This window comes from Macrosteles quadrilineatus, unplaced genomic scaffold (genome assembly GCF_028750875.1).
Source record: "Macrosteles quadrilineatus isolate MER2022 unplaced genomic scaffold, UCM_ALF_1.0 Scaffold_9__3_contigs__length_116548681, whole genome shotgun sequence".
Lineage (NCBI taxonomy): Eukaryota > Metazoa > Arthropoda > Insecta > Hemiptera > Cicadellidae > Macrosteles > Macrosteles quadrilineatus.
The window spans coordinates 51244716-51256885 of record NW_026542602.1 but is presented as its reverse complement, the minus strand read 5'-3'; the positions used below and the strand labels follow the sequence as shown (position 1 = coordinate 51256885).

At 35.3% G+C, this 12170-nt stretch overlaps 1 protein-coding gene across 1 annotated transcript; it reads right to left on the bottom strand.

Moving 5' to 3' along the window:
* Window positions 1–2373: 2373 nt before the first annotated feature.
* On the bottom strand, window positions 2374–11909 carry LOC129002155 (uncharacterized). The gene is made up of 3 exons (XM_054429758.1): window positions 11780–11909; window positions 3243–3382; window positions 2374–2686 (listed from the first exon to the last, which is right to left on the bottom strand). Exons 1-3 carry the CDS (start codon window positions 11876–11878, stop codon window positions 2545–2547), a joined length of 381 nt encoding a protein of 126 aa, XP_054285733.1. The 5' UTR covers window positions 11879–11909; the 3' UTR covers window positions 2374–2544.
* Window positions 11910–12170: the final 261 nt, after the last annotated feature.

Genomic DNA, 12170 nt, shown 5'->3' with positions numbered 1-12170 from the left:
ACTCTGAACCTTGTAACTTTCTCAGTTTTTATCTTGTTCTTGTTCCTGCATTAAGACCTTTTTCCTGTTTTTCAGGACTCTTTAATTGACTGAACACTTGCAGAAGTCTATATAATTTTTTTTATCTCAGAACTATTTACAAAAATACATACAGTGATCCAGTATTCTGTTTCGTAGAGGCCCTCCTGCTCCACTAAGAGTGACAGGAAAGTCAAGTAAGTCAATTTATTTGTTTTTCGTGGTAGTATTTGACCAAATATCAGTAAGAATTAAACAAATCAACGAACGTGATAAAACAAGTAGGCCTAGTGTGCAACATGCCTGAACTAATGCAAGTTTTGAATATTATTTTTTTAAACTAAAACTTTGAATGTTCTTTTAGGAAGTTGGTCCTTCTCATATTGGTTAAGTTGATACAATCAGCCAATTCTCTTAAAATAAATATTCTTGTCTGATACGTTTTTCCAAAATTAGCATCTAGGCCTAGTCTTTAAAACTTCATAGAAGTAGGCATGTTTGATTAGATCTTTCAAACTCTTTATTGGAGTTTTTCATCTTCTTCAATTTTTTTTAATTAAATGGTTTATTGTCGTAAAACCGGTTAGTTCATTTTTTTTAATTTTTACTATCATATTAAGATTTTTTTTTTAATTTGTATTTTGACTTTGTTCGCCTTTGTGTCTTGCCTTTGGTTTGCTATGAGAAACTTAAATACTTATAAGAAAATTCCAAATAAAGATTCATTGGCAAATAATGGACGATAGACAGTTTAGGTACCGAGAGTTGTATCTAGATATTCCTTCCAACTTATTTTCCCAAACAAGGTATTTAGCTTTTAGGTAATATAATTGAATATATAACGTTCATAGTGTAATATATTCAATAATACAGAGATCTGGGTATTAAAATAACAACCAAATTCAATGAGGAATCATCATACATTTTTTTATTAAAACACTGAAACTTGTCAATGTTAAAGTTTGTTACAAAATTACAAAACTGTCCACATAAAATACTGTATCGGGAATACAACTAACATTGGTAAAAAAATACTAGGAGAGAATATCTAAAATTATAAAAATAATCGGTGTATGATCAAAAACATTTTTAAGGCTTAACTGTTTGTGTTGTTTGGCTCATCTAAGTCACTTAAAAATCTCTTAGTTGAATACATTCTTCTTGCTCATGCTTGAGAAATTTGCTAAGTAATCATACACCGTTTATTATTTCATGATTAAATTTTCAAGACATATCTTTCATATTGTCATAAAGAATTTTGACAGAAGTTTAAAGTTTTTACTAAACAAGACGTAAATAATTTAGTAATATATTTCATATGTTAATGGTTGCTTGATCCAATCTTTAATATTTAATTTTGTTTATATTAGTTGTTCTAAGTCTTTAAATTAAATAATAAATATCCTATGTAAAACTATAGCATTGCATTTTTAACAATATCCTTTCTTCTTGGCATAACTTCAATAATTCTTATTAATGACTCTTTCCTCAAGTTCTATGCTACATTTAAGTATAGTTTAAGTACAATATGCTAACAATACTGTAGTACACTTTGTTCAGTGTAGTAAATGATTTTTGGGGAACATTTCTTGTATAAAGAATGTAAAGTTTTTATTCGACTCAATAATTTTTGAAAAATTTTGAATTTGTTCTTAAGGTTATAATAATAACACTTTTAAGAAACCAGCGATGCGGAAATCTACCTGCTCGTTTGGCAAAACTTTTGGATTCTTTTTTAATTCCCTCCCTTGTATAAATATAATTCTAGAATGTTAGTGACCTGGCCCCCTTTGAGTTCTAATAAGTCTAGACCCGTTAGTTGCTTCTAGAACACCTTAATGATATATATTATACAAGGCGGCCGACCAGCACGGAGTCTAAAAGATTGCAGTGACTTTGCGCAAAGAAAGTTGCAAACGTTAACAGTGAGTGAATCTAGGATGTTAGTGAAGTTGTGATAAGGAGAAGTTACCGGTGAAAAATTAAACAACAAAAAAACAATTTTCAACAGGAAATTTTCCCCAAAAATCCAAATTGAACTAATAACTCTATAATCGTACAAAATCTAATATTACAAATTGTCTATTATGTACAATGTTCGTATACAATAAAACTATCTACTGTAATAAATATGTTAGATTAAGATAGACTGCAACTAAGAGGCATTGATATGCCAAAAGGAACTTAAGTGTAGTAACTTGAGAGATTATGAAGAGGACTTTGTAAGCCCCGGACTGGTGGAGACGCCTAAAACTCAAACTAAAGTAAATTGGAACTAGTCGCAAAGTATACAAATTAAATACCTATTCTATCTTTGGAAAAATTGCAAAAGGTAAAGATTTTCAATTTGTTTACACACACGTAAACACCACAAAACTGTCGTACTTTCAATATTTGTAAACTAAAAAATCACTGTTACCTAATTTTACAGTTACATAGTTGAAACATGTTTGAAATGCTGTGTGAAATAGTACTTTGGGTAGTTTGTTTGTTAGGCATCTGTCACAGTCGAGGTGTAGGTGGGGGTTATGAAGGTGACGGTGCTGCAGTAGGAGGTTCCGTATCCGCTTCGGCGGGGTTGGCGTCGACACGGCATCGATAAACATAGGCAGAGACACTGAGGTCGTCATCGGTTCTCAAACAGACTTTGTTCTTGGGGCAAACACACCTGAAGTAAAGGAAAACATATATTAGTCAAGAGTTAAAATACACATGGGCAAACCAGTATCAGGCCTTCTACGAACAAGTTTCTTGTAAAACACTTCAAAGTAGCTGTCATAGAGTCAAATTAAAAAAAAAAAACATACTTATTTGTCGCTACAATGGCTAAAACCTTAGGGAGTTAAATTTCAAATTTAGTTTTTCTCAGAGATGCCATGACCCCATGGTGTCAATAATAAGTAATAATCTAAAATTTTTGAACTTAAATTGGCAGAATAACTGTATTGTACAAGTTTCTATTTTCAAGAGGTAAATCTTTTCTTCTCATCAAATAGGTTAAGTTTCTTTATCACCAATAGCTCATTGTTGTATATTCTGCCACTAACTTGACCTTTCCCGATTTTGTATAATATATTGTTCAATATATAAGCCACCGCCTTCTAAATCACAGGATCAATCAAAAGTACCCCCACATGAAAACCGTAAAATATTCAACTTAAAATTTTTTCAACAACTGATTTACTTTACGTTCATCACTATGAACTCAACAAAGTAAAACTTACGTATTTTTCATGAAGTAGTCGACAGTCCTTGTGAACGGTATGTATACAGCCCATCCACAGGGTGTCCTGCTATGGCAGATCTTCGCACCTCCAGCCATGTTGTTAGACGCACTAGATAGGGACTCCGCTGATACAGCTCTCTGCAAACATATCAAGTATTTAGTACAAAATGTCACTGTAATACTCTATTACTGTGATTACATTTGTAATAATAGTCCAAACTAGAGATGAGGACGAGAAAGTTTTATCTGGATTACGCCATCTATTATTTTTATCCAACTGTTTGCAATGCCAATATGACGTGAAGTGAAGCAAGATAAGGAATAACAGATGTTACTTGAAGGGTCAACTTATGCAATCACATGACCTTCTAACTCGACCTCCTGCCAAAAATAATTTGCATTCTCGAATCAGCCGATTCACATCTGGCCGGGATTGAATGGGAGAAAGTTACGTCAGCCAAAACTGTCGTCTGTCACAGTCGCAATGATTGTTACATTATTTTTCAGATATTCGCTAGTACCGTGATAAACACCTTGCTCGCTAAACATCCAAAATATACAGGGTGTTTTTTTAAAAACTTGCATCTTTATTTATGTAAAAACCGCAATAGATAGAAATATGCAGTTTGCGGGAATCATCTATTGACGTAGGGGGACCAATTGTTTTGAATTCAACGTTACATTCACATTCCCCCCCTTTCCCCCCCTGCCCCCAACTTAATTTTTTTAAATAGCAAGGTACCCCTTGTGACATATCAAATAAAAGAGCATGAAAAAAGAAAATTTTTGATGAAAAAAAATTGAAAATCGGTTCATAAATTTGTGAGATATTTCCCCCCTCACCCCCCCGGAACTTAATTTTTTTTTAATAGCAAAGTACCCCTTGTGACATATCAAATGAAAGAGCATGAAAAAAGAAAAATTTTGGTGAAATTTATTTTTCATTTGATATGTCACAAGGGCGGGTACCTTGCTATTAAAAAACAAGTTATGGGTAGGGGAAAAGGGGGGTGATTATCTCACAAATTCATGAGCCGATTTTAAATTTTTTTTCACCAAAAATTTTCTTTTTTCATGCTCTTTCATTTGATATGTCACAAGGGGTACTTTGCTATAAAAAAAAATTAAGTTCCGGGGGGGTGAGGGGGGGAATATCTCACAAATTTATGAACCGATTTTCAATTTTTTTTCATCAAACATTTTCTTTTTTTATGCTCTTTTATTTGATATGTCACAAGGGGTACCTTGCTATTTAAAAAAAATAAGTTGGTGGCAGGGGGGGAAAGGGGGGGAATGTGAATGTAACGTTGAATTCAAAACAATTGGTCCCCCTACGTCAATAGATGATTCCCGCAAACTGCATATGTCTTTCTATTGCGGTTTTTACATAAATAAAGATGCAAGTTTTTAAAAAAACACCCTGTATTTGAATGCAATAACTGATATAACATTTAAATGTTTTACATCTTAGTATTTCGTTTTAAAACATTAAATAGTAATTATTCCCAAAATCTATAAAATCCCACATTTTTCCTGTTTTGTTACTTAATTAAAAACAATCACCTTCAAGATTATTATTATTTTTAATGAATAAATGAAACATGTTTTATTTCAGTCACAAAATTAAATAAATAAATATACAAAATTTCATTTAAATCCACAAATGGGCTAGTGTATGTGGTTAATGAAAATAAGCAACACCTAACATATTTCCTTACGAAATTTCCTATTTACTTTTTAAGCTCAAATCTATTTTACAAATTCAGAACAAACAAACTAGGGTAGGTAAACAGAGTAACTTAGTCTTATGTTTAACCTTTAACTATCCAATAGTCAATGATTTAACCCAATAGACTAGTCCCCCTATGGTGAGATGGTCCTGAACTTCTATTATCTTGGATTCAAATTTTTACATTTGATAGGAAGCCTACTCTGTGTGGGTCAATGCTAGGGTAAAGAGTATACACAAATTAACATGTTTTTTTCATAGCAATGTCTACTTATTTTTTCGTATTTTCCAAATTATCCTAGTCTTATTCAGCATATTTTGATAATAAATCATTTAACCCGTAAAACGTGACAAGAACGATTTGTCCGGAATGTACCAAACCAAACCGGTCTGACTCGTCGGTCCTGCGCAGTTCGCACACTGCAACCTGTCGGGCCTCGAGACACTTTTCAAAATATTTCCTTCATCAAATCGTAGTCGTGGAATCGTGTAAATAAAAAGCCAACTGAAAAACCGAAACCTAAATGATAAAATAGTTGCGTAAATGTAGTACGTGCCGTCGGAAGTCGGGAGATTTATCTCGAGAGGTCAAAACCCAAGGTTACAACTACTACGCAGCAGCCGCTGGTCCATTCAACCTGTGCCGCCGCAGTCAGGGGCATCATGAATGACAAATGTTTCAACTGTTGTGAGAGGGTGAAGAATTTTTCTGTCTGTTAATTTAAACGTAAAATAATGACCAACTTCAGTATCCAATAAGCAATGTCACCTTACAATTTAGAATTTATACACACTCTACATTCTTTATGTAGGCCTACAACCGTGCAAGGGCGGATCAAGACAATTTGGGGGCTCTGGGGAGGAACACCGGGGGACTTTGGGGACTTTAGGGATATGGAATACGGACCAAAAGTATTTTAATTGCCCATCGAATATGTTTTGAAGCATCTGACAAAATCGGATGACATTCGCAATGTGCAATGTGAAATGTTATTAGTTAGGATTTAGGATTAGTATAGTTACTTTTAGAATTTAGGAAGGGAGAGGTAGGTTATTTCACCCCAATTGGATTCACTACTGAGATGTAGATTTTGGTGACAAAAAGCTATAAAATATTTGCTTTCAAATTTAGGAAGATACCGTACGTCTACCAAAATGTTTTATCGACATAGCTCTCAATGTTATACCCCTATCATCAATGTCTTATGCATCTATTGGTGTCAATATTGTCTACCCTGAATTAATTAATCGTTCATCCCAAATACTTGTGTACCGTAAAGCAAAATAGAATGTCTGTTATTTTGTGGACTTCACTCACATTTCTTTTGTCTGGTGATATCTTGGACGCGTAAGACACGATCAAAACACACCCTGGAAAATCAAATTCGACGCTCTTTAGAGTCGGTGTTTTTTACAGACAAAAATAAAGGCGAATGAAGACGTACTAACAGCACGTAATTTAAAAATAGATTCAACATCTACAACACATTGTGAAATATCACATGGACGTGTTAATGATGCAATAAACACACAACGTGATGCTAGATTAAGCCTAATTACATATCTGGAGTGTGTTAGTGTCAGTGCTCCCTTCCTACAGGGTTATCCGATAGATACAAGTTCTCGGATACGCCAGTGCGTCACGGGTTGGACCAGTCATTGTTGTTAATTATTTTAATCATAGCTACGAAATTTAATCATTTTAGGATATTGGATAGGAGGTAACGTTTCGATTAGGTTAATTGAATTTAAAAATTTCAAACCCGTTTTTGACCCCCTTAAAAAATTGGAAATTTTGGAAATCTCTCATTTACATGGTAAAAAATGCATTTACCAACAGTGGATACCTATGCAGGAGCCACGAAATTTCTTACAACTTTTGGGATCTTGTTCGTCGTAAAAAAGTTGACTTTAGTTGTAAAGAGTCTGTACTCTATAAACCTTTGGTTTTCAGTTTAACTTTTGCCTATCCCTTTTTATTGAACCATTGACTTTTGGATACTGAAGTATATACATCCTATAAGGACCAGCTGTCATCAATTTTGGTTAAAAAAGGGACATGGTTTTGTGAGTCACTCGCAGAATGTGTTAATGGTCACTCGCAGAATGTGTTAATATCTAATAATATTTCCTACATTACTTTTTATTACTGATATAGTTGATGTATCTTAGGTGCTAAAAGCTTGCAAAAAGTCGTCCTATCCCATTAGTTTGACTTGGTCGAAATTCCGCATATTCTGCAGAAATCTGTTAGTTACATCCCAAAAATGTACGAGGCTTGCTCAGTTCTACCAATAGTCAAAGATTGAACAACTAAAAAAGATTGAGTACCAACATAACAGGTATGTGACAAAATGTACATCTGACCTAACCTGGAAAGAAGGTGAAAGAGAAAATTCCGCCAGAGAGGGTAAACATTCGTCATTCTCTACTTCATATCTGAATGATATCGAACGATCTTGATATTTTTCTTGGATAATTGTATACCCCTAAGCGGCTAACGCAACGATTGCATATAAGTCAAAATTAAGGTCCCGTCAATATTTCCGCCACAACGTACCCTCGATAGTGTATTCTACACAGGGAATCGGGTGGTCAGCTGGATAGGTCAGCCACTTGTCTTTTACCGTTAGCCATTACTGCATGTAATGGTACCGCATAGAGGTAATGGTGTAGTCTAAGGCCGCTCAAATGGATGTAAGGTCGCCAATCGTTGAGTTCCGCTTCGCGAGGCCGGTATTGAGATGAACCGAACCGCCTCACTATAGTGTGTTCAAATAAAGAAGGTGGTCAGGGATGAGGCATGTCATGTGGCCAATGAATACACACCTTGCTCATTGGCAGTAGGTAGGTCACATCATCGACCGCCTTCGATATTTGAACAAAGTATATTGTACCAGTCAAAGATTGTACCTATGAGTAGTGTACCTAGTGGCCTTACTCCGATACTATAGTTTGTTCAAGTAACGAAGGCGGTCAGGGATCAGGGCCTTTTTCATTGACAGTAGGTAAAACCCATCCCCAATCACCTTCGATGTATGAATAAACTATGCCCAGTCGACTTCCTCCGATACGTTCAATTCAATTCTTTCTTTAGGACAGCGATCGCACACTAAGGTGCATTAAAGCTGGCTATGAATGAAGGGGTAGAGAAGAATGGAGTGAGATGACCTGTGTAGTTTACGCATATGAATACCCTACATAGCACGGCACGGCTTCAATGTCACTATAGTCTATACATGAAGGAACTAGTCTTCTGACCTACCAATCCATTGCCTAGTCCCCAGGTAGACGAAGAATCAGGAGACAGGTTCCATCATACAGACTATACAGGGTGAATAAAAAGTCAAGCCCCCCTCTCTAATATTTTTCTAAGTAAATATACAGAGATATCCTTTTGGTGGTCGTGCAATCTTAGTAGGAAGTTGCATTTAATGATTTTAACATTTTTGAGTGTCCCCCAAAAAGGGAGGCTTTCGGGGGCAACTCAACAATTTTAAATGTAAACCCCCTTCAACTGACACCTCATTTTGAAGTGTTAACAAAAACTTTAAGAATGGTGAAAACCAGAGTTCGCTGTCCAAAATGGTAGCCAATATTACCATTACGAACCAATATACCATTGATTTTCCACAACATTTGACGGCCTACCATTTTGGAAAGAGAAGAGATAGCGAGCTCTAGTTTTCACCATTCTTTACCTTTTCGTAAACACTTCAAAATGAGGTGTCACTTGAAGGGGGTTTACATTTAAAATATTTGAGTTGCCCCCCAAATCCCCTCTTTTGGGAGGACACTCAAAATTTCAAAATCATAAAATGAAACTTCTAAGATTGCACGACCACCAAAAGGATATCTCTGTAGCCTATATTTACTTAGAAAAATATTAGAGGGGGGTGTCTTGACTTTTTATTCACCCTGAACATGTACAATTCAGTTATGTCCATTATGTCAACTCAAGTATTTAAGATGTCGCGTCTTGGGTTTTAAGTTGCAAGATAAACCAGACTTGATGCATTTTATGTTATTGTACATGTAATGACCCGTCAATATATACGAATAGAGGGGTCTATTATAATAAATTAAATTTACTTCCTCCTCAACCTCGTGTTTTTACCTATTCGCAGCAAGTGAAAACTTTTAGACAAGAAAAAGTTCCAGAGAAAATTTTTTGTGTGATTGTTCTTCGAAGTATCCTGCTTTCCCTTAGTTATTGGACCTCTGAGAAATGGAAGTTTCCAATTACCGTCACAATTTGTCTGGTTTTAGCCAAATTTAAAAAAACGGAGTTTTGTTTGTATCGAACGATTGACTACTGTAAAAAAACCTATTGGTTAGGTAAATGAAATAGGAGGATGAATTATTTATCTAAGGATCGTAAAGAGGGGTTCCTCAGACGCAGCTAGTGTATTCAGGGGGAAGGTTGTAGGAAACCCCCTAGACTCCGGTGAAACCCCTTAAAAGGGGGGTTTCAAAAACCTCCCTTTGTAACTAGAGTGTATGCTCATACGCAAACTAGACATATTAGTCCACGATATATCTACCGGCTAGGGGTGGTAGAATCTTATCCAACCATAATCAGCTGTCGGTGTGAGAGAGAGAGAACCCCCGTGACGTGTGCATGACGTAGACAGAGTTAGTTACTACGAGACTACGGACACGTACTCCACCTAATGAATGAAATGATTGGAGCGTTCTGATTGGCTGAGCGGGTGGCGTGATCTCACTCATCTCCCAACCCTTCCTTCTCTCTCTCTCTCTCTCCCTCTCTCACTCTCTCTCTCTCTCTCTCTCTCTCCCTCTCTCTCACACACACACACATACACACTGATAGGAAATGGGACACTTCAATCCGGCAATCAGTGATCGTAATTTTAGGTTCAGAGGAATCCCGGGTTTATATTTCAGCGTAAATTACTACTGAGCATACAAATTGAATAATTTTCTTGTAAAAATCCTATTTTAGTTTTGGAATCGCTTATAAACTTGAACGAGTTTTAAATGCAATATTTTTCGATATTGACTAAATTAGGTGTTATTAGAGGAGGATGTGTGGATGCAGCCTAGCATTCACATAAAGTGTAAGCCATTTATGGTGATTTGGATACTTAAATTCCTCAATAAGTGAAGGACACAGGTAACTAGGGTTAACCTTGTACAGGTACACTGATAGCTCGAGAGAGAATATTGCATCAGCTGACCGCTCTACTTCACGAACTGAGTGGGTCTACTTAGCCGTAAAATAATCGTATAGCTTAAATAGTACATATTCAAATTATAAATACTGTATAATTAAAAGCTTCTTTTGTACTTGACCCTATTGGGATGAATCGGGATAATTTCCTATCAAAAATAAAGTTAGGTTTAACGCTATATTTTAATTATAGGCCTATTTCTTGGTTACATTATTCGTTTTTGTACAAGTTTCTGTTTATCTCTTTTCATAAACTAAATTAGGCTACTTATCTCATAAACTTATTTTTTTCTTACGTACTAAATCGACTTCCCAAAAAGTTTCGAAAAAATCTTGAAGTAGGCAAAGCTAAAATTGTACGACTTAAACTGTACGATTCATACATCAACTAATACGGTAATCGTTTACAAAATTAAAAAAATGATCCTATTTAATTAGATTGTAAACAAGTGAAATTTGAGAATGGAATTTTAAAATTATAATAATTCACAGCTGATCAAGAAGCTATATAATAATTCTGAATAATGTTTAAATGCGGAGGTATTTGTGAATGAATGAAGCAAGCAGGTGTGGATTGAATGAGACCCACCCACATTCAACAGAACCACGTGGTCTACTGTACACCACGTGGCTGACGCAACGATACGAACACCTTACGTACAATCGAGAACTCCTTATAAGTATTAGTTCTATTTCTAATCCACAACAGACAAATTTTCACAAATAAGGTGTATAGAATTCACGTAATTTTAAAATAGGCACAAATCAAAGGTTGAAGGAATCAAAACGTAGTCGAAACGTTCGGAAACTGTCCAAATTAAATCTCTAATAATTCTTCAATGTTTTCAACGACGGTTTGTAAACAAATTTCTCGTAGATAAGAATGACGCACAAGAAAACGCGTAGGAAGATTATTACGAAAATATATCTAGTGCAAACATTATTGTGATGAAACAGTTTGGATGAGTTTCTGTTAATGTGTTACAGATGTTGGGTTTTAATTGCTTAAACAAGTATTTGGGCGTAATTAGTTTGATTACTGTTAATAAATTGAAGGCAATTTATTTGGTATACCGACTTAAAAAATACAGAAAATACTAATTCATCTACCACCATACATCTTGTGATAAATAACCTTAGTATTTAGGAATATAATTTTATTTTAGATTAGTTAAATTAAAAATTTTACAATACACTCGCAATAACCTACATTCTCAACAATTTCGTTTCATAGGTCTACAACAAATATCAAAATCACATTCTTCTACAAATTTGACTAAAAAAAATACCGTAATTGATTAGCAAAATTGTCCACTTATTCAATTAATGAAATATAAAATTTAAGTTTATAATGGTAGTTTTAATTATTTATACACACTAGTTTTCAACACGCTTCCAAACAGACTAGATAATGCAATTGGCACGATTAAATGCATAAAGTGGTTTATTTCGTGTTAAACTTAACGAATCAGTAAGACGAAAATTGCTGCAAAATTACTTCGTAGTCTACCACAATCAAAATGTGTATTTTGTACCCTCTATGCAACCTATAGCAAATTACTAAAAAATAATTAAATTAATGACGATCTACTCTAGTGATTTTTTTATTTACCTTGGCAACCTGCGACACCTGCACCGACGCTGTAGACACTACGGCGATATAAAGGGCGACGAGGAGGACCACCCTCCGACAACATACGTTGAACTCCATGGCACTGATAAAGTGATCTCTGATGCACTGTGTGATCTGCTATACTGACGGCCCGTCGTCACCGGGCAGTTATATAGGGAGAGTAGCCGGGGAGGGAGGGGGCGACTAGCCCTAGACGGACTGGCACCTCCCCCCTCCACACCACTTCATTAATAAGGTGTAGTGTAAATATCCCTCCCCTCTACAGCACTTCCCGCCAAACACCGCTCGTGCCACGAGATTTGGCGGGCTTGAGGATGTTTTTCCGTTATTTCTTTTTGTATGATACAACAGATGTATACAGTAGAGACTA